This window comes from Typopeltis vanoorti, chromosome 12 (genome assembly GCF_054136105.1).
Source record: "Typopeltis vanoorti isolate ZY-2024b chromosome 12, IOZ_Tvanoo_1.0, whole genome shotgun sequence".
Taxonomy (NCBI): Eukaryota; Metazoa; Arthropoda; class Arachnida; order Uropygi; family Thelyphonidae; genus Typopeltis; species Typopeltis vanoorti.
This window is the reverse complement of record NC_143560.1, coordinates 9,582,374-9,610,146: the sequence shown is the minus strand read 5'-3', so window position 1 is coordinate 9,610,146 and position 27,773 is coordinate 9,582,374. Positions and strand designations below refer to the sequence as shown.

The 27,773-nt window shown below is 36.6% G+C and overlaps 1 protein-coding gene across 1 annotated transcript in view; it reads right to left on the bottom strand.

The window, feature by feature from the left end:
• Nucleotides 1–10,626: 10,626 nt before the first annotated feature.
• LOC150100574 (uncharacterized) overlaps nucleotides 10,627–27,773 on the bottom strand; it is a 157,910-nt gene continuing 140,763 nt past the window's right edge. Inside the window, exon 9 of the mRNA XM_090401716.1 lies at nucleotides 10,627–11,219. Within this exon, the coding sequence (XP_090257842.1) occupies nucleotides 10,821–11,219 (399 nt within the window). The 3' untranslated portion in view covers nucleotides 10,627–10,820. The remainder of the gene's footprint in view (nucleotides 11,220–27,773) is intronic.

Here is a 27,773-nt window from a genome sequence, read left to right as displayed (position 1 = left end):
TTCTTATCCATGTATTCCTTTTGTGATACCAAGCATGTTTCTTTCCATACTAAATCATATTGTTCTTAAGTTTTGAATTTCCTTTGCATTCAGTGTCCATGTTTCACAGCCATATGTCAGTATAGGAAGAATACACTGGTTAAAAACTTTTCTCTTTACAATGGTAGTTGGCTTTTGAATATTGAATGCAATTTTCCAAATGCTTTCCACCCAAGCATCGTGCACCTTTTAATTTCATCCATGATATTTTGTTTCATTGATATCTGTTGTCCTAAGTATATGTAATGATCTACTTATTTAATTTCTCATTATTGAATTTTATTATTTCTGGTTGGACATAGCTATTGAACATAATTTGGGTCTTCTTTAGGTTTATCCACTAGCAATATTTCTGGTTTTCACACACTGTCACTCTTTACTCGAATGAAGCCTATATCTAGTAAATCTAGTAAACTCTCACCCTCTTTCCTTCATCTTTATTCCAAACATATACAAAGTTTCTTCAACCATCCTCCACCTGCAGAATGCCTAACTTTACCCTTCAATACTCTACTGTTTCACCATCTCCAAAAGCACTCTTCTATCCTGTGGCACCACTTACACTTTTTTTGTTATTATTCCTACTAAAATAATTTTTTGTATGCTGTTGTAGTTTCCTTAGCATTAGTTTATAAACAAAGTTGTCCACATTTTTAGTGTACTCTGAGTGACAATGATTCACTGTCATCAAGCAGGAGATAAAATATTTATTACAATGGTCAATGTGACTATTTCTGCTATAGACAAATCTCAACTTCTTCTTGCTTAATTCCAAATTCAACTTCTTCTTGCTTAATTACAAATCCTAGCATGTGTCCCCAAATTATTAGTTTCATACTTAGAACTTTTATTACAATTCTTCAACTTAATGTGTTGTTTCACCATCATTATCACTAGGTATCTCAATGAGGTCTTAAGACTCATCAGAGGATGCCCACACTAACCATTATTCACAGTGTCTATCGTGTTTTTCCTCTAACTTGTTTGTTTGCTGACAATGCACTCACAAACTGCAAACTTGCATCTACCTCTAACAACCTATTCCACTCATTCACCACTGGTTACTCACAATCTGGGCTTATTTGCTCTTCTTTGCCTCACACATCTTGTTCTTATCCTCCCTCATATCTCCTTTTGGGTCATTTGTTCTGAAACACAATTATATCATTCACTTGTTCTACTTGCTCATCAATACACCTCTAATTGTGAAATCACTGTATTTTTATAATCTACTTTACCTTATTTTATGTCGACTACGTCATTGTAAATATTCTACTTTACTCCACACTCTGTAGTTAAACGAATTTGTTTTATGATTGCGCCAGTTAAACTACTTATTGAGTGTGAGTTTGTAAGAAATATAAACAAAGACAAAGCAGATATTCCCTGCTAACTCTTACCTATGCTTTATCTTAGTCACGACTTAAACTTTTCATTTTTAGCATATCATAAATACATTCCCCCTTATTAGTCAGATATATACAGGTTCATATTTTTCAGACTAGTTCACTGACAAATCAGTCTCAGTGTGTTTCACAAATCAATTGATTTAAATCTAGAATTCTATACACACTGCTCAATTTACAGATACACATTGACACAATGAAATCTCAAGTCTTAGATAACCACAAGTAATTCTCTTACAATTCTATCATATATTCTAAACATAACTTCTGGTATTCTTACTAGTTATTCTTGTCCATTAAACAAATAAACTTGTCAAGTGTATGCTTTATCAACAATAACTTGCATTTACAGCAATAAGCCTACAACTTATTCATTTATAATGATAATATTTATGTTAACACAATTGGCTGCGGAACAAACACAGAATGTGATTTGTCCAGAAGTACTTACAAATTTCTCCTGACGAATTACATAAGATATATTTCTTTCATTCACTACAGTCCTTACCTGATTCCTTTTCCTCTGTCTTCACGATTTTTCTTTCTTCAGACTGTGTGCTTGTTCTGTGTCTTCAGTTGTTGACAATCTTCAACCTTTGGAGTCTATTAACTAGTAATGTGGTGGAGATAGCACTCATCATTTAATGAGCACTATCTCCGATTGGCAATTTGTACAGGCTTCCAACCGATTTCTTTTCTTCTGTCATCAAACTCACTGAATGGCCGTTCAATGCTGCCACATCCTTAACTTTCGGAGTCTATTAACTAGCGATGTGGCAGCATTGAATGGCCATTCAATGAGTGATATCTCTGTTGAGCTCTGTGTGGCTCTGGTGATGAACAGCTGAACCTCACATGACGGTGGACCCAGGGAAGATGACAAAAACCCTAAGATGGCTCTCTTTCAATGACCAACAGTGGACTTCACATGCCAGTGGACTCAGATAAGAGAAGGTGAAAACCCCAAGATGATTTCCTCTGAGACATGATAGCATATATATATACACTCCCGGACTGTGCAGTGCACATGCACAATGCTTGATATTACCATATATGGAACTGTGCTAACATCAGGATCGATGACATCACACATTTGGTTTAACAGTTTTGTAATAAAATTATTACATACAAAAGATTTTTGTTAAGTTTACACATAATGAAAATTCTATATACCGTATTTGCCGGCATATAAGACGCACTTTTTTCTTTGAAAATAGGTCTGAAAAACAGGGTACGTCTTATACGCCGATACTCAGTTTTTTATTACTGTCATTTCTGAAAATTTTCTCTGTTCCGAGTTACGCAATTTCTTTCTTGCTTCCTTGCGATGTGTGAGAGCATTCCAGTTACTGGAATACATTCTAGTATTCCAGTTATGGATAGATAACATTTGGTCTAGGCACTCTGGCAAACTGTTGAAGAATCCTGCCCTGGTAGTATGGGATCAGTTTCATTCTCACAGAACAGATGTTAAAAATAAACTCAAGGAATTGAAAACTCAGTTAGCTATAATTCCAGGAGGTCTAACTAGTCAGCTGCAACCTTTAGATGTCTGTATTAATAAACCATTTAAGGGATTTATGAAGGAGAAGTGGAGCACTGCATCCAGAAGACTGCTGGATGCAGTCTTCAGGTTTTGAGGTTACGCCATCAAGAAGAAGCCTATCATTTCGCAAGTTTGTGAGTGGATCAAAGCTTCATGGGATGCTGTGAAAACTGAGACAGTGGTTAAATCATTTAAGAAGTGTGGCATTAGTAATGCACTGAATGGTACAGAGGACAATTTGTTGTATGAGGACTCAGATTCTGATTTAGGAGAGGTTTCAAGTATCTCTTCATTTAGCTCTGGAGATGAATTTCTGGGTTTTGACAAAGAAGATTAAAAGGTGGGTACACTTTCCTAGTTAGATTAGGCATTTGTTGAAAGTAGACCTACTTATTACTTTATATTTGAAATACTGCAAATTCATTATAATGTTCAGCGATAAAGTTTTTTCCTAAAACGTGTACAAAAAAGGAGGTGCGTCTTATACGCCGGCCAATACAGTATATATATATACATCTTTAAACAAAACTTGTAAAATAAACATGAAATATCATTATTTAAATTAAAGGGATATTAAATCCCACATTGTTTCAAAACCGAATAAGAAACTCAAAGATCGGAATCAAAGAGTTTCATTCCGAATATAGTAAACTATAAAAGTAACGGTGGATACTAGCGTAAGCTAAAGCATGTAGTATACAAACTAGGGCAACTCGTAGCAAAGGTGGGTAAAGCTCTGATCATTATTCTTAGTATTTCCCATAATGTAAAACACATTTCCTAGGAGATGTATGATGTTATACATTACGGTGGAAGGTCACTATACAGACCGGTTTCGACCTTTATTGAGGTCTCATCAGTGAGTAGGCAGACCAAATTAATACTGAGGGTATAGAACTTATATACTTTGCTATACGAGTTGTCAAAAAGGTGCACCCATTAAAATTACTTAAATAAAGAGCCAATAGGCTTCACTTCGGCGATGTAAATTAAGGGGATGCTACGAGTTGCCCTAGTTTGTACTATGTGCTTTAGTTTACGCTAATATCCGCATACTTTTATAGTTTACTATATTCGGAATGAAACTCTTTGATTCCGATCTTTGAGTTTCTTATTCGGTTTTGAAACAATGTGGGATTTAATATCCCCTTAATTTAAATAATGTTACATCACTGAAGTGAAGCCTATTGGCTCTTTATTTAAGTAATGAAATATCATTATTCGTGTGACATTTTACAGTATATCACCACATACTTTTTCACCCATTTTTGCTATCTTTAGCTTTTCTTTATTTCTTTGTGTGTTTAATCACATTTCCTGTTATATTAGAAGCATTTTTCTAGTCTCTCCAACCCCCCCCCCTATTGTGCAGCTCACAAATGCCTTAAAATTCCAACATCACGGTATTGCATATTCCCCCCCCTCCCCCCACTGCTATCACCATCTTGCATTCTAACTTCCATTCTTGCTTGTATTTCACTTAACATGTCACTACCTGACACATTTCACTTGCTATCTCATTTGATTTTCTGCTCATATTTAACATTCCACATTTCTCAATCTACCTAATCATCATATATTTCTGTGAAATTCTAGCCATCATCTCTTTTTCCTATAAGCTATTCTGCAGAGTATTAGAGCGCAAAAACAGAGGGTGAAAGAATTCATAGTTGTGGCAGGTACGAATGAATTGAAAGGAGATAAATTTTTTATGAGAGAGGACTTGAAAGTATTGTTAAAGGTAGCGAAAGAAAAGAGTGACAGAGTTAGGATGGTGAGTCTGTTGCAGAGGAGTTTAGAATTCTGCACATCCATTTTCATTTCAAAATCCAATTTTGAAATGAAAATGGATGTGCAGAACCAGGGAAACTAGAACTACCAAAGGGGGGGAGTGGATATGCAGACATCAGTGAGATAGTTGAGTGTAAGAATGCATATAATGTACCTGAGCCAGTATTGAGGACAAGAAATCGGAATGGGATAGTTAGAATAACTCATCAAGATAGGGGTGAGACAAAGGGACCTCTGCATTAAATGTATACTAATGCCAGGAGTATTAGGAACAAGAAGGAAGAATTTTTGGCCTTGATTGGCTCTTCCTGGCCACAGGTTATTGGCATTAGTGAAATATGGCTGACGGAAGATGATATAGTTAGTGGGATAAAATGTGTAGGTTATAGTGTGTTTATGAGGGACAGAGAGAATAAAATAGGGGAAGGAGTGTTATTGATGATAGCTGATGAACTGCAGCCAAGGAGAATTGAAGTTGTATTGCAGGATAGTAAAAAGAGCTCATTTGAGGCGATTTGACGTGAGATTAAGACTGGCAGAACAAAATATACAGTTGGGTGCTGCTACAGACCAGGTGATGGAATAGATGGTGGAGATAGTATGCATAAGTAAATAGAAGCAATGAGTGCAAGTAGGGTAATTATTATGGTGGATTTCAACTATGGTAACATTGATTGGAAGGAGGAGAGGACACATGTGAGGAAGGAACTGGTTTTTATTCAATTATTAAGGGATAACTATCTGAGACAGCATGTAATTGAAAATACTAGGGGTCAGAGAGTGCTTGACCTAGTAATTACATCTGAGGATTTGGCTGTAACAAATATGACCACATTGCCACCAATCAGTGAGAGTGATCATAAGGTCTTGACCTGGGAAGTTGCTAAAGGTGTGGAATTTTCGATTAAGACAGGGTACATGTGGAATTACTGTGCTGGAGTATGACAAGCTTAGGAGATTGCTTGGTTCATTGCCATGGCATGTAAAACTGCAAGGGCTGGATGTCGATAGAGCACGGGAAGTGGTCAAAGAGCATTTACAGGAGGTTATGGCTGATTGTATACCTAGGGTCCGAATAGTAAAACAAGCAGGGGGTTAAATGGATGATTAACACCATTAAGCTTGATCTGCAAAAAAAGAAACAACTGTGGAGGGAATTTAAAGAGAAAGGTGACCTGTAGGCACATGAATGGTATAAAGCGCAGGCCAGAAGGGTAACGAGTGTGGTAAAAAAAGCAAAAGCAGATTATGAAAGGAAACTAGCTATGAAAGCTAAAGAGAATCCCAAACAGTTCTTTCAATATGCTGCAAGCAAAAAAAAAAAAAAACTGTACGCGGCAGAATGATTTTAAGGAATGACGATGGTAAGGAGGTCACTGAATCAGTCGATATAGTGAAATTAGTGAGCAAGTACTTTGCAAGAGTATATCATCCAGGTGGTGACATTGAGAAAATGAAGGAACCATTAGTTTATACGGGAATTGTGATGAATGAAGTGGAGGTGAATAGTCTATTACAGAACCTTAATGTGAATACATCTGTGGGATTGGATGGTATACCGGCACAGGTCTTATGTGAAGCGGCTAAAGAATTATCAGTGCCCTTGACCATGTTCTTTAATCTGAGTCTCGGGTCTAGTTTTGTCCCGAAGGTGTGGAAAGAGGGGAAAATAGTTCCACTGCATAAAGGAGGATCCAAGACTACTCTTGCAAATTACCAACTGATCAGCATATCAGGAGTCGTTGTCAAGGTCTTGTAGAAAGTAGTCAAGGGAAAAATATAGGAATGGATTGATGAAAATGAGATACTGTATGGGGGACAGCATGGCTTTGTAAAGGGTAGATCATGCCTCAGTAACTTGCTCAAGTTTTATAAAAAGGTTACGGCTGAACTGGATAAGGGTAATGGGTTTACAGTGATTCTATTGAACCTGGCTAAGGCATTTGACAGGATACCACATGGAATTCTAATCCGTAAACTACAACATATGGGAATGGATATAGGGTTGGTGAGATGTATAGGTGGGTGGTTGATGGAGAGATATCAGAGAGTATTTTATTCAGGAGTAGAGTCCAAAAGACGGCCTGTGAATAGTGGTGTGCCGCAGGGTTCTGTTCTTGGACCACTGCTGTTTAATTTGTTCATTAACGATATAGGGAAGGATCTAAGAGGAACAGTTCATTTGTTCGCTGAAGTTGGGTATGGCAATAGTGAATGCAGAAGATGTCAAAATCTTGCAGGACGATTGGATAGATTGGAGTTCTGGGCTAAGGAGAATGGATGTCAATTTAATGTGACAAAATGTAAGGTTATGCATTTCGGGGTGAAAAGATTAGCAGCAGTATACCACATTGGTGGAACTGTATTCCAGGAGATTGATGAGGCAGGGACTTGGGAGTGTTGGTGGATAGGGAGATGAAGTTTAGGGGGCGCATTGCAAAAGTGGCTAGTTCAGCTCATCAACTCACTCGGTTGCTGAAGAATACTTTGACGAGCAGAGACAAGCAAGTTATTGTTCCTCTGTACCGAGCCTTGATAAGACCTCATCTCGACTACTGTGCCCAGATTTGGTCACCTAGGTTTCTTCTTGATGGGGAGGAGGTAGAGAGGATCCAGAGGCAAGTGACCAAGATGATAGCAGGTCTATGGAATGAACCTTATGAGAACAGGTTGAAGATTTGTGGGTTGTAGAAATTAGTTGATAGGTTGAAAAGGGGAGACATGATTGAGACATTCAAATTGCTAAAGGATTTCTATAGGATTAATTCAGAGGATATTTTTGAGATCAGGACTGGTGGTGGGAGAACTAGGGGACATCTATGGAAGCTGGGCAAGAGTGTGGTTAGCAAGGCTGTTAGAGCTGGGTTCTTTACTTTTAGAGTGGCAAATGAGTGGAATAAGCTGTCAGAGTCTGTTGTGGGTGCTATGACGGTGAGTGAGTTCAAGACAAGGTATGATACATACTGTGAGAATGTCGTATAGTTGTGTGGACATGATGTTTAGGGCCTCCCTCGATGAGTCTAAGGACTCCCTAGAGTCGCCCATAATAATAACAACATATAAGTTCTATACACTCAACTTTTTTTCCAACATATAATTTCTAGACACATTACATTGAATGAAATTTTTCACATCAAATTCAAAAAGAGGACTCACCATTTCATCACTCTAACACACACACACTGTGAACTTATGCAGAGTTCAAGTGTATAAGAATTTATTTCGTATATAGTCCTGACTCAGTAATAAAATATTTGGCTTTAACAGTAGTCATTAGTATTAGATATACAAAGAAAAAGTACTGACTAGTTTCATACAATAAGGACTAGTGGCTTCTTTAGGATAACAGTTTTGTAACCTTTAAGAAAGGACTAAAAATTAAAACAAACTTCAGGTAAACTGTTAAACATAAACAATCCAATTGAGACATTAGTGGCACACATCAGTTGCCTCTCTGGAGAGTTTGGAGGTAACTGTTGGAGAAGCTGAATTCTACAATGATGAAAGATCAGATTAATGATTTTCAGACAATTTAAAATGAGATGTTTATGATGAAAAGAGCTTTCTGAGTGAACAATTGCAGCAGATTCCTTGATTTGATGGGAAAAGAAGCTGTTCTCTAGATAAATCATGCTGGCCTATCATAACTGATAGTGTGATTTATGATAGATGAATGATGTGCAAGTGCAGCTTTTTCTTTCCTTCTATTCTGTGTGTCACATCACTGAGATAGTCCTTTTTATTTCAAAACTTCTGCTTGTCTGACATGCTATTATTGTTATTATTACTATTATTATATAGATATTTCCATGGAGCCACAAAACTCATTGCTAGAGAGCTATTATTCACACAATACCTATCATGCTTCTCCTTCAACTCATTCACTGATGAAGCACTCACAACTAATTCTGGCAATCCATTCTGCCCATTCACCACCCCTCCAAGTAAAAAATCTAGTCCTAACATTTTGCTAATCACACTCTTACAGAACTTCAACTGGTGAATCCATGTTCTCTACCACCTTGCCATGTACTGAAAAAATAGTCTCCAGTGTCAATCCTATAACTCTTTTAATAACTTATATGCTTCTACCATATCTCCTCTTTTTTGCCTGTCAGCTAGTTTTTAATGCCCACAGACCATCAATCTATTCTCAAAGGCAGCATTCATATACCTGTCACACTCTTTGTCACTAGTTTCTGGATCCTATCCATTACTTCATCACCAAGGAATCTGGGTGTCCAGATCTGCATGCAATAGTCCAGATGTGGCCTTATTAAATCCTTACATAGAGGAACAATAACCTTTCTATCCCTGCTTGTTAGTGTGTTCTTCAACAAAAATGTAATCTGATGTGCTGTTTTGGCTAGTTTCACAATATGTCCTCTAAACGTCAACTCTCTGACCACAATCATCGCCAAGTCCCTTGTCTAATCAGTTTCCTGCAGTTCAGTTCCATCAATATAGTACACAGTTTGTGATCTCTTCTTCCCAAAGTGCATCACCTTAAACTTGGCAACATTAAACTGGCAGCCATTTACCTTTTCCCATAATGCTGGTCTACTGAAGTCTTCCAACCTGTACCTTTGTTTACCATTGCTCTTTCCAGTTTTGCAACACTAGCAAACAACCAAATATTTCCTGTCAAATTGTTTCCTATATATCACTGATGTACAAACTAAACAAGAGAGGACCAAGCACCTGCCTTCTAATCCAAATCACCAGATTCATATGCATCCCCACCTGTTCCAATCCATGCTACAGAGCTCCATATGGAATCCTGTCAAATGTCTTGGCAAAGTCAAGTAATATTAATGAGTAGCCATTTCCCCTATTCAATTCCATTGTCACTCCATTATAAAAAAGTAAGCAACCACTAAGACAAAATCACTCCCCCCCCCCACTTCCACAAAACCACACTGTACCTTATTGAGTATCATACTCCCATCCACTTAGTCCTGAATTCTGTCCCTCATCAATTTCTTCAATACCTTCACACCACCACCTCTCCTGAGATGCTGATTGGTCTATAATTGGCTACTTCTGTCTTGGAGTCTCCCCTGTAATACATAAAACCATAAGAACATGGAATTCTGTAAACACCTGGATGTTTGAAGAGGAGGATTACTATCTTTCAGATATCTTAGGAGACTAAAAACAATTTGGAGGTCTGTAAGCTACTCTTATATTATGACTCTCGAGGTAGGGTATCAATCTGGATGGAAAGATTTATTATGTATATAATGAAAACAGAGTCTCTGTAATGAATGTAAGGATTTTGGCAAGAGTAATATCAGAAAATAGCATCCATTGGATAGTGTTCTTGGAATATCTATTAGGGATAAACGGACAGAAAAAATACTTTTGTTCACCATTTAGCTTATCTTCATCGTTGAAAAAAAAAAAAAAAAAGATTGTACTTGTTTTAAGGTGTGAATCATGCCTAATTTATGGGAGGGATGATGAATAGACAAAGCATGAAGACAGCATCCAGTATAGTTGGCTTTCAGAAAATGTTCAAAGAAATCCAACCTTCTGGTTATCTTGAGATTAGAACATCAAGAAAAGGAGATTTGCCTGCACTTTCTAATTCTAATGTGAATCAAATTTTTGAATGGAATGAAAGTTGCTTAAATGCTCAATCTGACCCAAAACCCTACTATCTGGTGGTCATATCTTGATGACACATTTATATTTTTTGGAAATATAATCTACCTGATTAGACTGAACTTAATCTTAAATAAATAACCATCAAATTTGGTGGTTATATTTTAATATATTAGAACAGTAAATCCTATTAAATTTAAGAAGTCTTTTAAGGTCTTTCATAAAGAAACTAAAAAATAAAGATTTATATAAAATTCTTTAATGGACTATTAAATACTACAATCAGAACATCAAGTTCTACTCCCAATGATTTTATGTCTTTCAGCTACATCACATATCCTTAGACTAGTGAAGTATCATAAACAGCATCAATGATATATGTAAGATTTATATCAACAAGAAACAGAATTTCTTATTGTATGTTCGAATTTTTATAGTTTTGTCTGGTGAACATCAGGCGGAATATAACCGTCATCTTCTTCTATTTGGCGAGTTTTCTTTGATTTGAATTTTGTTTCTAATTCTTCCACTTCTGCCAATTCCATTTCAATCTTGTTCCAATTTTCAAAGAAAAATAAGCGCTTTTCCTTTTCTTCCAATTGCTTCTTCTTTTTCTCTATAAGTCTTAATGTTTCTTCTTTTATATATTCTTCTACCTGTTTATCCAGTGCTTTCTGTCTCACATATTCCCATTCTTTAAAGTGCTTGGTTTGTACAATGATATCAGAATTTTCATACTTGGGTATTTCTTCTAGTTTTTCTAATATTAAAGAATGCAGATCCTTACAAGAGACAGCACCCTCAGTATCTTCCAATTTATGAAGTTTTGCCTACAAAATTAATTGCACTAATTAGCAATATTATATATAAACCAAGAGGTCGTATAATTTTAGTTGAATAGTGGAAAAAAAATGTATGGACAGTTATTGTCTAATGCTATAGACAATAACTGTCAATACATTTTTTTTCACAAAGATCACAAACAATTCCACTTTTTTCTTGTGATTTTTATGAAGTGTGCTCAATAATGTTTTGAAAATGAGGCAATATTATTTTAAAATTGCCAACCTAAATGGGCATGCAACGCCAGTGGTTACTATGCACATTACAGAATAAGTCAAAAGTCTCCTTAAATAATTTTACGCAGTTTACATTAAGTACTGGAGAACTTTTGGCCAATCCTGTATATTTAATCAAATATTAAATTACAGGTATCCTTTGCTTAATGCAGGATTTGATTAATGCAGTGAAATTGATTGCGATAATCCCTTTATATACGTGCCTTTAAATTTACCATGAAAAAACATGCAAGCCTTGAGGAGTGTTTCCTTGGCGAGAGAAATGGTTTGAAGCTTATTGCAAGAGAAATAACTTAGCTTTCAAAGCTCTTTTGCTTTTAGATAACACACCTGATCATCCAAATTCTCTTAATGATCATGTGTGAGAATGTGAAAGTTTTATTTTTTCCAGCAAATACAACATCACTGCTACAACCCATGGACATGGGCATCATTGCAACTTTCAAAGCCTATTTTCTTAAAAAGATATTCTTGAAGGCAGTAGAAACAACAATGGGAGAAAATGTGATTACGCTCCAAGAATTTTGGAAAATTTTAACATTAAACACGCAATTGAAAACATTCATAACTTGATGGAGAAAGTGTCTTCTAGCTGCATGAGAGGTGTTTGGAAAAACCTTTTGCCAGAAGGTGGTTTTCAAAATCAACAATGTGGTTGAAGAAATCGTTGCAATTAGTGAAGACCTTGGTTTTGATGGTGTTGATGCAGAAGATGTTAAGAATTATTGGATTCAAATTCAAAAGATTTCAGTGAAAATGATCTTCTTGAAATTGAACAACAATGCACATATGAAGGCAACAAACAAATGGAATGTGAAGATGAGGTTCCAAAGGAGATAGCAATCAAAGAACTGGATGGAATAGTTCTCATTTTAAAATCGCTTAAGCATCAAGTAATGGATATGGATCCATAGGTTAATCGAACAATGCTTGTTTGCTGAAGTCTAGAGAGTCATTTGGCTTGTTATTGTAGAATTTATGCTGATAGGAAAAATCTAAAACTGTTCAAACAACTCTTGATAACTTTTTTTTGAAAAAAAAGTTGCAGTAACTAATGTAGGTACAAGCATTTATTAAACATTTACTTTGCATTTGTTTTTTATCTTTCCTAAAAGAGTACCATATAAAACAAATTATTAATACAGTAATCGATAGTGGACAAATTGTAATTTCACCAGGATACGTATACTGTATCCTTTATTATATGAGTTTTAAAAGAAAGTCATTTCAGTGCAGTTATTTTGTATACAGATCTGTTTTTTAAACATCATTCTATTAGGTTATATATACAGGTATCCTTTGATTAACGAGATTAATTAATCCCCTAATGTTAGCGAGTATATCAAAATCATGTTAATCAAATTATTATATTCGATTAATACAATTTTGATATGTGTGCTAACATTGGAGGGGATTAATTAATCTTGTTAATCAAAGGATACCTGTACATATAACCTAACAGAATGATGTTTAAAAAAACAGATCTGTACACAAAATAACTGCATTGAAATGACTTTCTTTTAAAACTCATATAATAAAGTTGTTAAGACTCATATAATAAAGTTGAAGAGTTGTTATAACACAGTTGTTGAGAGTTGAGTTCGAGGTTATATCGTAGTGTGTACTGTTCGTGCAAGCTCCTGATAAGATAAGTATTATTTTCAGTTATCGTTGATAAAATTACATAATATTGCATAGTTTTGTTTGCCTTGCATATTTTAGTGTGTCTGTTTGTGTGTTTTTGGTGTGTTATAACTTATTATTTGATAAAACACGTTGCAAATAATTATGGAACCTGTACGAAGGAAACTGGCGGCCAGTAATGATGGTTCGCCATCTTTATCAAAGAAAGGTAGTATAAAAGAAATGAGTCAGTGTACTAGCTGTGAAATGTACGCTTTACGGAGTGCGGTCGGAGTGTGGATAGATGATAATAAAGGATTGAATGTGTGTACAAAACGTACGGAGAATGAGGAATTGAAGTGTATTTTGGATCGTGAGTGTGATATTTTTGTCAAACTTCAGAATGAAGAAAATAGCGATATGACAAGAAACGGCGAGGTTGTACATGAGAATTATGAGAGTGTGAATGTAGAAAGTGTGAATGATAGTATTAATGGTTAATCAGAGAATAAAAAAGATGATATAGATGCATTGAGTGAGATCGCGTTGTTGAACGGTGCGATAGAAAGGGCAAAACAGCAGCTAGAGTGCATGAACAAAAGTCGACTGAATGAACCAACCAATAATAAAAGGAAAAATAGACGTATGAATGTGAACATGAACAAAATGAAGGATAGATTGCTGTATGGAGACTCGTTAGTACGAGGTGTGTTAGTAGAGGATTTGACAAAATCGTACCAACCTGGTGCGACCATAAAGGATGTAACTGAGTCTATTAGAGAGCAAAAGGAAAGGGTGAAAGAAATGATTGTTGTGGCAGGTACGAATGATTTGAAAGGAGATAAAATGGAAATGATAGAAGACCTGAATGAATTGTTTGAGGTAGCAAAAGAAAAGAGTGAGAGAGTTAGAATGATTAGCCTTTTGCCACGGTATGACAGTGAAATGTTTAAAAGGAGGGCCATAATTGCGAATGACTTTATGTGTGGGTTATGTATGACGAGTGGTGTGGAATTTGTGGACGTGTGGAGTGAGTTTGATGGGTGATGGCAATGTGGTCGTATTGTTGATGATAGCTGATGAGCTACAGCCAAGGATAATAGAAGTTGAATTGCAGGATAGAGAAAAGAGCACATTTGAGGCCATATGATGTGAGATTGTGGCTAGCAAAACTAAATATATAATTGGGTGTTGCTATAGACCAGGTGATGGAAAAGATGGTGGTGACAGTATGCACAAGCAAATAGAAGAAATGAGTGGAAGGAGGGTGATTATTATGGGAGATTTCAACTATGGTCGCATTGATTGGAGTGAGGAGAGGACACACGGGAGGAAGGAATTGGATTTTATGCGGTTATTAAGGGATAACTATCTGCGACAGCATGTAATGGAAAATACTAGGGGTCAGAGAGTGCTTGACCTAGTAATTACATCTGAGGATTTGGCTGTAATATGACCACATTGCCACCAATCGGTGAGAGTGATCATAGGGTTTGACTTGGGAGGTGGCTAAAGGTGTAGAATTTTCAATTAAGACAGGGTAAGTGTGGAACTATCGGGCTGGAAAGTATGACAAGCTTAGGAGTTTGATTGGCTCAGTGCCATGGAATGTACAACTGCAAGGACTAGAAGTTGATAGTGCATCGGAGGTAGTTAAGAAGTGCTTGCATGAAGCAATGGCTGACTGTATACCTAGAGTCCGAATAATAAATCAAGTAGGGGTTAAATGGATGAATAACACCATTAAGCTTGAGCTGCAAAAAAAGAAACAACTATGGAGGGAATTTAAGGAGAAAGGTGACCGGCAGGCACATGAACGGTATAAAGCGCAGGCCAGAAGGGTGACGAGTGTGGTAAGAAAAGCAAAAAAGGATTATGAAAGAACATTGGCCATGCAGGCTAAAGAGAATCCTAAACAGTTTTTTAGATATGTAGCAAGCAAAAGGAAAAATGTACATGGCAGAATGATTTTAAACAATGCCGATGGTAGGGAGGTAACTGAATCAGTTGAGATAGTTGAGTTACTGAGTGGGCAATTTGCAAGAATATATCATCCAGGTGGTGACATTGCAGAAACGAATAAACCAGTAGATTATACGGGAATTGTGGTGAATGAAGTGGAGGTGAGTAGTCTATTGTATAACCTCAATGTCAATACATCTGTGGGATTGGATGGTATACCAGCTCGTGTAGTACGAAACGCCGCTAAAGAATTGTCAGTACCCTTGACCATTTTGTGTAATTTGAGTCTCAGGTCTGGGTTAGTCCCGAGCGGGTGGAAGGAGGGGAAAATAGTTCCTCTGCATAAAGGTGGATCCAAGACTGCTGTTGTAAATTACCGACCGATTAGCATATCAGGAATCATTGTCAAGGTCTTAGAGAAATTAGTCAAGAAAAGAATACAGGATTGGATAGATGAAAATGGGATATTGTATGGGGGACAACATGGTTTTGTGAAGGGTAGATCATGCCTCGGTAACTTGCTCACGTTTTATAACACAGTGACAGCTGAACTGGATAGGGTAGTGGGTTTACAGTGATACTACTGGACCTTGCCAAGGCCTTTGATAGGATACCACATGGAACACTAATCAGTAAACTGGAGCAGATGGGGATGGATATAGGTTTGGTGAGATGGATAGGAGGGTGGTTGAAGGAGAGATACCAGAGAGTGGTTTATTCAGGAGTGGAGTCTAAAAGACGCCTTGTGTCTAGTGGAGTGCCGCAGGGCTCTGTTCTTGGACCACTGCTTTTCAATTTGTTCATCGATGATATTGGAAAGGATCTGAGAGGAAGTGTTCACTTGTTTGTAGATGATGCAAAGTTGGGTAGAGCAATTGTGAGTGCACAGGATGTCAAAATATTACACGATGATTTGGATAGTTTGGAGGACTGTGCTAGGAAAAATGGATGTCAGTTTAATGTGGCAAAGTGTAAGGTTATGCACTTTGGGGTGAAAAGAATAGCAGCAGTATATCGCATTGGTGGAACCATACTCCAGGAGATTGATGAGGCCAGGGATTTGGGAGTGCTGGTGGATAGGGAGTTGAAGTTTAGGGGGCACATTGCAAAAGTGACTAAAACAGCTCACCAAATCACTTGGCTTCTGAAAAATACTTTAACATGCAGAGACAAACAAGTTGTTGTTACTCTGTATCGAGCCTTGATAAGACCCCATCTGGACTTCTGTGTCCAGTTATGGGCACCAGGGTTTCTTCGTGATGATGAGGAAGTGGAGAGGGTCCAGAGACGAGTGACCAAGATGATAGCAGGTCTGTGGAATGAACCTTATGAGAATAGGTTGAAGATTTGTGGGTTGCAGAAATTGGACGATAGGTGAAGGAGGGGTGATATGATTGAGACATTCAAATTACCGAACAGTTTTTATAAGATTGATCCAGAAGATATTTTTGAAAATATGACTGGTGGTGGGAGGACTAGGGGCCATGCATGGAAGCTGGGCAAGAGCGTGGTTGACAAGGGTGTTAGAGCTAAGTTTTTTACTTGGAGAGTGGTGAATGAGTGGAATAGGCTTCCAGAGTCTGTTGTGGGTGCTACGACCGTGAATGAGTTCAAGGCAAGATATGATAGATACTGTGTGAATGTTGAATAGTTGTTCTTGACATGATGTTAGGGCCTCCCTCGATGAGTCTGTCGACTCCTTGGAGTTTCCCGGAACAATAATAATAATAATAATAAAGGATACATATACACTAGTGCTTCCCTATCATTGTAGGATAATGAAAGACTTTATCTTTTTTTTTTTGCATACTTATTTGGCATTTTTATTTGTGTGTGTGTGTTGTGAATTATTACAGTAATCTACTGTTCATCTGATCATATCAGGAAGGCAATTTGCCATTCTAATAACTGAAGGGTCATATTGTTTGTCTGGTGTTTTATGCATAAGGATAGCTGTCATACTAAACCATGAAAGACTGTATCGTTATAAGACATAAAAAATGACTTGACAAATAAACAAAAGTAAAAACTTGTATAGATTATGCACAAAAAGGTGTAAAAAAGTTCCTAAAATAGAGATGAAAACAAGGCATTAAAAGGCTACATACAAAATCATGGTATAAATAAATAAATAAATAATATAAACAATCCATACACAGTGAAAAATATTAATTTACGGTAAAAACAAAATAAGCACTTGGTGAGGCTGATAAAATCTTGCCTGAATTTATAGGGTTCAGACAGATTATGAACGTGGCTAAAATAGTGACTGCATTCATTAACAAAATGAGGGCGGTTGATTAAAATAGGACTGATGTTTAGTCCAGCACCACAAAACTCACACATGACTAAACAGAAAGGAGTGTGTAAGGTAACTATGACCTATGAGGAGCTTAGCAATACTGCAACAATTTCAGCTTGATTCAACACAGCTTATTATTGGTCTCTCTATTCCATGATGACTGCCACTGGGATAAAAGTTTGTATCTCATGATCTGCTGGTAATTGGGGTGTGGAACAAGCAGATGGTGGAAACCTGAGAAAGGAGCTGAGCTAGCTGCAACATCTACATCCTCTCAATCCCGATGCAGCTTGGGAATCCAACAGAAACGTATATCCAAGTGTAGTTTCTATAATTAGAAAGGACACGTTGGATTCAAGAGAGTACTGGATGTTTCTGTAGTTCTAGTCTTCTTATCAGCTATAGGGGGGCCCTCTATGAATATTTATATATTATGCTCCTTTGGTAGCTATGCAATCCTATGTACTTTAATGTAAGCTCTCTATAGAGTACAGCTCAGCAGTCAAGCTGTTACATTCTAGTGGGATTGAAAAAGATATTGTGCTGGTTGGGAAGACAGCAGAAGATTCCATTAGGACCTCTGACTTTGAACCATCAGTGTAAACAGACATAAAATCAGACTATTCCCTTCTATGTGTTTGAAACAGCTGCTAGTAGACAATAAGAGAGGTAGACTTCTGGGTAGCTCGCAGAACGAAAAACTGCATGGTAATATGTATGAATGCCACAGCAGCAGTGTATTTAGAATGTGTCTGTACTATGCTGTCTACTAGAGCTTGTAAGAGAGCTTTTATTCATTTTATCAGTGTTATAGGGATTCTCCCACTTTAAGCAAAAAACATTGATCACGTGGGATGGTCTGGTAGGGATTTTATTTTAGTAGCATATAACAGAGACAGCTGTTGCCATCAAAGCAACAAAGGTGGTTCATTTGCTTAGACAATAAGAGAGGTAGACTTCTGGGTAGCTCGCAGAACGAAAAACTGCATGGTAATATGTATGAATGCCACAGCAGCAGTGTATTTAGAATGTGTCTGTACTATGCTGTCTACTAGAGCTTGTAAGAGAGCTTTTATTCATTTTATCAGTGTTATTTTTATTTTAGTAGCATATAACAGAGACAGCTGTTGCCATCAAAGCAACAAAGGTGGTTCATTTGCTTAAACATTCAGAGTAAGGATTGGTCAAGTCTGAAATGCTCCAGTTGTTATTCTTATGACTTGATGGAAAGTAGGGTCTAGCCCTGACAGGGCACTCTCTAGGGTAGATGCATAGACTTGGGATCCATAATCAAGTTTGGATCTAATTAGTGTCCTGTATAATCAAAGTAAAGAACATCTTTCAGAATCTAAAGAGGTGGAAGATACTGTGTGTCATTGCTTTATGGCACTTATCTTGCAAATGAAGTATGTGAGGAAGGAAAGTGAGTTTCTTGTCAGAGTTCTGGGTCAAGATGAAGAACACATCTGTGGCAAAAAATGTGGATGAATTGTTTTCTGTTGTAAAAATCTAAACCCATTTGCAAGCACCCATTTTGAAAGATGTTCAATGGCTTGCTGCAGCTGTCTTTTTCTATGATCCTTGTATTACATGAATGATGAAGTTATCCACAAAGAGGCATTACTTATAGTTGGAGGAAGTTGTTTGGTTATTGAGTTAATTTTGATTGCAAACAGCACAACACTTAAAACAGAACCTTGTAGTATGACAGCAATGGGACTCCATCTTGGATATATGGCTGAGATAGAGTGATTTCCAGTCAAAAGATTCATTCTGATAAAAAAGTGCTTCATAAAAATAGGGAGATTCCCTCTGAGACCAAAATTGTGTAATTTTTCAATATTCCAAATCTCCAAGCAGAGTTGTATGCTTTTTCAGTATCAAAGAAAACTGATACTAAGTGCTTGCATTTTAGGACAGCATCATCTCTAATGATTCAACAAATAAGATTAAATCATGAGCTATCATATACAAGAGAGATAAACCAAGGGGTCCGACAGGGATGTCCCCTCTCAGCAACTCTTTTTAATATCTACTTAAATGAAATAATAATAAAATGGAGTAAAAATTTACATCAAGGAATTAAACTTTCACCTACAGTTAACTTAAACACTCTCCTCTTTGCAGACGACCAAATAATAATTACAAATTCTGAAGATAACTTACAGAAAGCTATTTTAAATCTAAATGAGATATCCAAAGATTATGGTATGATAATATCAACGGAAAAATCAAAAACTATGTCCTTTAAAGGACAAGATCCAGCAAGAACTAAAATAGTATTAGATAACAAGATCTTAGAACAGGTGAATTCATTTAACTACCTAGGATGTATGATCACTTATGAAAATGAAAAAGATATAAACATAAAAATTGCAAAATATTTAAAAATAACAGGAGTAATTAACGCTATATTTAAACCAAACCTAGTTCAAAAACAAACCAGGCTAAAAGTATACAATACATTAGCCCTACCGGTCTTAATGTATGGAAGTGAAATCTGGACAATAAAACAAAAAGACAAACAAAGATTAACAACAGCAGAAATGAAGTTTATGAGAAAAACTGCAAAGTATACCCTATTTGATCACAAAAGAAACGAAGATATTATGAAAGAATTAAACCAAGAACCAGTAATTGAAAAAATTAAAAAATATAAACATAGATAGATGGAACACGTTCAAAGAATGAAAACAGAAAGATTACCAAAACAAGCCTTAAAGTACAAGCCATTAGGAAAAAGAAAACCAGGACATCCTCTTAAACAATTCAACGATGAATTCTAAGGCCGGAATAGGCCATACTAGGCCTAAATACTTGATACGTATGATGATTATGATCATCATCTCTAATGGATGCTTCTAGCCAGACTAGAAGATGAAAATTAACTTTTTTTTTCCCCCAGAGTAACTGGGCAATAGTAGTTTATTGAATTCTGCATCTTTCCCTTGCTTCAGAAGGCAGTAGTAATAATAATAATAATAGCCTTTTGCCAGGCATTCAGAAACTCGTCCTCACAAAATTTTCTGTTGAAAAGGTGCAGCAGCTGATTCATTGCTGATGACAGATATTTTATCATAATGAATGTTATCTGGTCCACCAGCAGCTGGGTGACATTTAAGCAAAGTAGCTTTAATTTCTTATTTTGTGAACAGCCTGTTGCATTCTTCAGTACTGTTCAGAGAAATCAGAATTGTTGTTTCTCTGCTTTGCAGTTTTGGGCAAGGAACTTGGGGAAGGGGGGGGGGGGATAAGAAGATATTGCTAATGTTTTTGCAAAAATCTCTCCAAGTGTGTTGGCAATTGTGTGTACATTATGTTCAAGAGTAGAGAGCTGGTGAGTGGAGCATCTGCCTTTCATTTTCCAGATTTTATCCCATACTTCTCTGCTCTTGATCTGTTATAGAAGATGTATTGTTAAGATTATATTTGGTCATTCAAACATATAATTAAACTGAAATATATATTGATCTTTAATTCACCATTGATTTATAAACATCTAATGACAATAAGTTATGCCAACGGGGCTGTTCGGCTTCTTCTGGGCTTATAACGGTAAGAATAATGCAAAAAAGCTAGACTTAAAACGATCTAACTTTCTTAAAAAGATGCAGAAACTTTAACATTATTCCCAAGTTTTTAACATTTAAAGAACAATTCCACTCAAGAAGAGCGAAACGAATATATACCAAGGCATCCCTGGCCCTAATACGTAAAAGAATACAACAGTCAGATTTGAACTTAACAGAATAGATTTCGTGCTTCCGACTTTTTGAAGTTATTTCTAATAACATAGAGGGCAACTTATGGACACTTCTAGATAAGATGATTTACAACAGTTTCAACAAGGCTTTTCTAATTAGTAAAAAAACTCAAAAAAAATTCAACACGCTATATGAAAAGTATTACAACTCCGGACCGAGCCTCTCTGATGAAAAAGTAATTTTTAACCTTTCGGACCATATATTGACACAACCAGAAATGGGTTGAAATACTTAAGAATTCAATTTCGCCATCACCCCAGATCATATTCCTAAGGTCGACATCATCAGTAACATAGAGAAAGCATTCTCATCCTTTCCTGAAACAATGGCAAATGATCTGAGATTAAAGAGTGCTATTATCCTTTCAACTTCAAGGCTACCTAACCTAAACATAACACCCCCAAGAAAAAAGAGCTTTCTCAAACATGAAAAAGGATAAACAAATAACAATTTTAAAAGCAGACAAAGGTAATGCCACAGTCATTTTAAACACTGTGGACTACATAGGCAAGATTGCAGAATTACCATCAGATTCATCAACATATCACATATTAGTCAGACCTAACATGGAAAAACCACAAGGACACTAATAACTTATTACGGAACATGACTAGTTGGTCCACAGACTTACAATGGAATCTGAAGTCACTACACCCATTGACGCCACAATTGTATGGCGCCCCGAAAGTCCACAAAAGTGGAGTTCTGCTATGCCCGATCATTGACGGAAGAAATGCTCCCACATATTTATTGTCTAAACACCTCTCTAGCCTCTTAAAAGGACATATCAGAAAATCAGACACTTACATTAAGAATTCAAAGTACTTTATTGAAAAATTGATCATAAAGAGAGACATTCTCGCTAGCTTGGACGTGGTATCTTTATTTACCAACATCTCAGTAGAAGATGTTATCAGTATCTTATACAATCTCTTCCCTGAAGATATGGCTCACCTTTTTCATCACTGCCTTAAATCTAATTATTTTAAATGGAATGAAATGATATATGAGCAAATAAATGGCTTAACTATGGGCAGTCCCCTTTCACCACCCTGTGTAGATCTGTTCATGGAAAAGCTAGAAACAGACATCCTCTCAAAATTAGACCCAAAATCTTTAGTGTGGTGGAGGTATGTAGACGATGTCTTCATAATTTGGAGGGACATAAAAACAGCTCTTTTGGACTTTTTAACCAAAATAAATTCTTTCCATCAAAAAATACAATTCACTTTGGAACTGGAAAAAGATAGTCAACTACCATTTTTGGATACCCTAATCAAGAAACTAGCAGATGAACATATCAAACTAACAGTCTACCGCAAACCAACACACACTGGACGCTACCTTCATTTCAAATCAACTCACCATATTTCCCAGAAGCTCAGCATAATACATATGCTCAAAAATAGAGCAACGAACATCATCTCAGAAGAAAAAGAACTCTATGATGAACTTACTCAAATATCAGAGACATTAATAAAAAATGGCTATTCAAGAAATTTAATCAACAGGATTCTTCATAGTAACCCCTCACGACAACAACAATCTACTATCACTCAATACAGATCATTCATTGTTATTCCTTATGCGGTGCAGTGTCTAAAAAGATCGCAAAACAACTTTTTAAGCCTTTCAACATCAGAGACGAGTTCAAACCGGTCAAGACTGTCCGTCACGTTTTAAGATCACCAAAAGACATTAATGCTTTTTTCAAACACGCTGGCATGTATAACATCCCATGTGCTTGTGGTCTAAACTATATAGGACAGACGTTGAGATGCCTCGAAATCCAAAAATAATAATATATATAGGAGATATTAATAACAACAGAACAGACAATTCAGGTCTAGCCCATCATTTCATGATTACAAACCATACCATTGATTGGGATAGCAGCTCCATGCCTTATCTAGAAGGACTTCCATTGTAGAAATTTCAAGGAAGCTGTAGTAGTCCTCTGTTCTGGAGAAAATCTTAACAGAAACCAGGGAATGATAACAGCTGACATATAGAAAACCTTAATAAGATCTCTCAGTCCACCAGAATTTATTTTCGCTCAAAACTACAGAGCATGCTCTCACAACAGTGACTAACACAACATGCTCCATGTGTGTAATGTTACACGTTCTGTTTTAATTTTTAATTTATACAATAGTGTTACTCCATTTTCTCTGTACTAGCCACTTTGAGTTTTCTCTTACCGTTATAAGCTCTGAAGAGCTGAACAGCCCTATTGGCAAAACTTTAATTGACCATTGATTTATAAACATTAGATGTTTATAAATCAATGGTCAATTAAAGATCAATATATATTTCAGTTTAATTATAGAAGATGTATGTTAGATCCAGGATTTCTTCTGGCTCAAGAACATTTGAAAACGAAGAGGTTTTTTGTTATTGTGGAGTATTGTGGAAGATACTCCATGCTTTCTTCTGTGCTTCCCTAGCTGTTGTGCAATTATCATTACATCCATGGTTTAGGAAAACATGAAAGCTGACTAGATGTTTTAGGAACTGCAGGTGTTGCAGCTGGTATAATACACTGACACATGGTTCACTGCATTAATGATAAGGAGATGAACTGATCGTTGCAGAATTGAATCCTGTAAAAGCAGAGAAGGTGGGTCAGTCAGCTTGCTTAATTTTCCATTGTGATGTAGTACATAGTTGCCCATGTAAAAAGACTGATATCAAGAAGAAATCGTCATGTCCGTACAAGTTGTCTTCAATTTTACTTGAACAGTGGGAAGATTGGCAGAATGTTTGGATAGACATGTGGAAAAAGGTGTTGCTTTTGGTACAGGGCTGTACTTAGGCATAGGTGCACAAGGCTCAAAAAAATTAGGGCTATTTAAGAGCCCCAAAACACTCTAGCACCTTGGGCCCCACCCACTTCGGGAAAAGTGTACAACCAGGTTTTGGTATTCAAGAGGGAAAGATTATTGTCAGATGAACAACTCTTCTTCTGATGTTTGTGCAGTCATGTCTGTTTAAATCTGCCTTTAAAAGTAAAGGGGAGGTAACTACAATATCACATCATTAAGGTCATCTTGAGAGATACCTGTTGCAGGAGGAAGGCAGATGCAGCATACTGTTATCAGAGTTCAGACTGAGAGTTGAATGGTTTAACATATTTCTCCAAGCAAATATTTTCAAGCATGATCTATATTAAAAATAAATCAAGAAACTATGCTGATGTTGAGCGACTCACTCAAGAAAAATCAGCAGTAAAAATCACATTAATTCATACTTAACTGGATGTTTGTTTTTTCAGTATTAATAAATAATATCTCAAAACATATTTTTAAATAAAACACAACTATTCCATTTCTTAACCCCCTACCCACCCACCCCAGCTTGAGCTGAGGTGTGTCTCTTCAGACTTTTTTTTTTTTAATTAGACCCAAAATGGCTTTTAACTCAAAAAAAATTTGCTGACCCCTGCTCTAGAGTCAGGAAATCACTGAGGGAGGATGCATCTCACTAAAACCAAGTTGCACTTTCTCTTGAATTCATCTGCACTCAACTTACAAAGACAAGCTATTCCAACCAAGCACTGCTCTATGAGAGAAAAATCTAGCTCTCCTCCTTCTTGACTGCATGTATTTTCAACTTCCATGGATGTCCTCTTTCTTTCTCCCATCCTCCATAAACCATAAAATGAAATACTCCATCTACTGGTATCCTGCATGACCCTTACAGAAGTTTGAAGGTCTCTATCATATCACACCATTTTTTCCTGTTTACTAGCATCTACATTCCACGAATTGTCATTCTCTCGACACAATCTACATTCCACAGTGTCCCGATATCATCTTTATCACTCTCCTTTATACCCACTCCACTGCATCAGCATCACCTTGAAAACTAGATCAGACTGTCACACAACAATCCAGATGAGGTTATCAAAACCTTGTTAGGAGGAGGCAAAGTGACTTCCTTATTCTTACATGTCAATGTTTATTTGTTTTCAGCATTGCAATTATTCTCTAAGTTGTATTCATAATTTTTATTATATGGCCCCTGAACAACTTCCCTTCCTTAGCCTCATCAGTTTCTTCAAGCACAGTCCTGCTAATATGCTGATGTCCAAAACCTAAGGACAGGCACTATTTCTAAATATTAAAATCGCAAATTCAGATGAATCAGACTGCAGCAATTTGTATAGCTGATGATTTTGAGTATAAAGCAGGTACACACTCAACAGGATAAAAGGCAAAAAGCTGTGCTAAGAGAATTGTGTCTGAAGGAAGCTCTTTTCCTGAAGGAATAGTGGCAAATTTGAATGTCTTGTAATGTCTCAAAAAACATCATCTAGATGATTTCACGCAGGGAAGAATTATTGGAAAGCTTGAAGGTGGCTGCAGAATTATTGATATTGCCGGAGAGTTTGGAATCTCACATCCAGGCTCTGGGCAGTGTTTCCTCACTCTACATGGAGACATGAAGACAGATTTTTGGTTATAACAGTAAAACATAATCAACACACCACAGTCACACCAGGTCAACTTGCAAGTTGACCTGGTGTGACCCCATTCAAGTACAGGTAAGCAATTCAGTTACAGACTGTGGCAAGATCTACAACAACTGGGCCTATATGCCTGCATCCCTTTATCCACAGTTCATTATACAGCATGTTTCTAGTGGTGTTGTATCCATAAAAATTGGACAAGAGATCAATCATCTAAAGTATTTTTTTACAGATGAGAGACATTTTAGTCTTTCCTCTGATTCTAGACAAAACTTGACCTGGCATGAAAGCGGTGCTGATTAGTATCATGAGAATGTTCTCGAAAGTGATAGCTATATCAGTGATGGGGTCATGGTGTGAGGAGGTATTATGTTTAATGGATGCAATGAGCCACAGTTGTTGGAAAAAGGAAATATGACTGGTGAATGATACTGCAACGAAGTTCTTCAATGTTTTGATTGCTCTGTGGTGCTGTAGGCAAAGAATTCATTTTTATGGATGATAATCCATAAAAAGGAATTGAAAAAATGAAAAATAAAAATCCATAAAATCCATGTGAGCTTCTGGAGACCAAGGATATTAATCGTATCAAGTGGCCAGCATGCTCCCAGATCTCAACCCCCATAGAGCACATTTGGGATACAATAAGGAGATGCATTGTTGCTTGAAATTCCCCTCCAGAAAACACACAAGGCTTTATCCTTACTTTGAAGAAGTAGGCCAGATTGCCTCAAGAACTCCTGAATCACTTGGTGTAAAAGAATGGTACGACATCGTGAGAGCTGCACTGTACTTCAGGACAGACATAATACTGAAATGTCTCTCTACATAGTTTTCTGTAAGCACTGTATGTTAATTCCTTACCTTAGTCCTTAAGAAATTTGTAACTTTTGCCAAAAATGTATTGCACTTTAATTTGTATGAAGCTTATAACATACTTTTAGTGTGATATAATTTATTAGTATGCTGACATAAATTTATTCCATATTGGGCTGTAGTCATGAAAAGTTTTTCATATACAGGTAAAACTGTAGTTCGTCCTTAGCTTTTGGACACCAAAAGCTAAGGACGGACATTGTATAATATGCCAATGGATATCTCATTACACCAAATTGCATAACTTTACATTTACTAACATCAAACTGATATCCATAATTCCAGCTTATACAAATCATTCTACAAATGCCGCATGGCAGTTGCATTCCTGGTTACCCTGCCTATGTTTGCATCATTGGCAAATGGCTGTATGTCTCCTGTTAAATAATTCCCAATGTCGTTAATTGAATAACAGTGAACCAAGACTAATTTCTGGGATAAACCACTTTTCACCTTAAATCTTGCCGAACCACATTCCCATACACTACCTTTTGATATCTATCATTCAGTCATCCTCTTATTCAAAGTAATAGTTTATAATCTAGTCCCATATGCAAAATCCTTTCATGCTGAATCCTGTCAAAAGCTTTAGCAAAGTCCAAAAGTATCATGGTGTATCTATCCATTCCTTCTGTCTAACTTGATCATCACATAATTAGAAAATGTTAGCAAGTTACTCAAATATGACCGTCTCTTAGTAAATCAATTCTATTCATTGCAAAGTACAGATTCCCTATCCACCTATTTCTGCATGCAGTCTCTTACCAACTTTTCCAAAATCTCCACCATCACTTCAGAGGTACTGATGGGTCTATAGTTAGACATATCATTGTACCACTCTCGTGTAATGGGATTATCATATATTCCTTTCAGCGCTGTGGAATCTTCCCTATGCCAAGACTGAAATTATACAGCCAAGTCAAAAAGAACAGCCAGTTGCCAAAAATGTGCTGCAGTGTAATTTGTACAAAATCAATAACACAATTTTTGTGGTATATTCGGATGAATTTATTTTATTATATTTGGATGAAATGCAGCTTAAAAGAATAGGAGATAGGCAGGATGGGGGAGGCTGTTCATTTGAAGCAGTCTGGTGTGAAATCAAGACCAGCAAGACAAAATATACTGTTGGTTGTTGCTATAGGCCAAGGGATTTGGTGGATAATCTGGAAGACACACATCAGAAAATTAGTACAATAAGTACAGGTCAGGTGATTATTATGAGGGCTTCAACTATGGAGATACAGATTGGAAGGAAAAACCATCACATGGCAGGAAGGAAATGGAATTTATACACCTACTTGAGG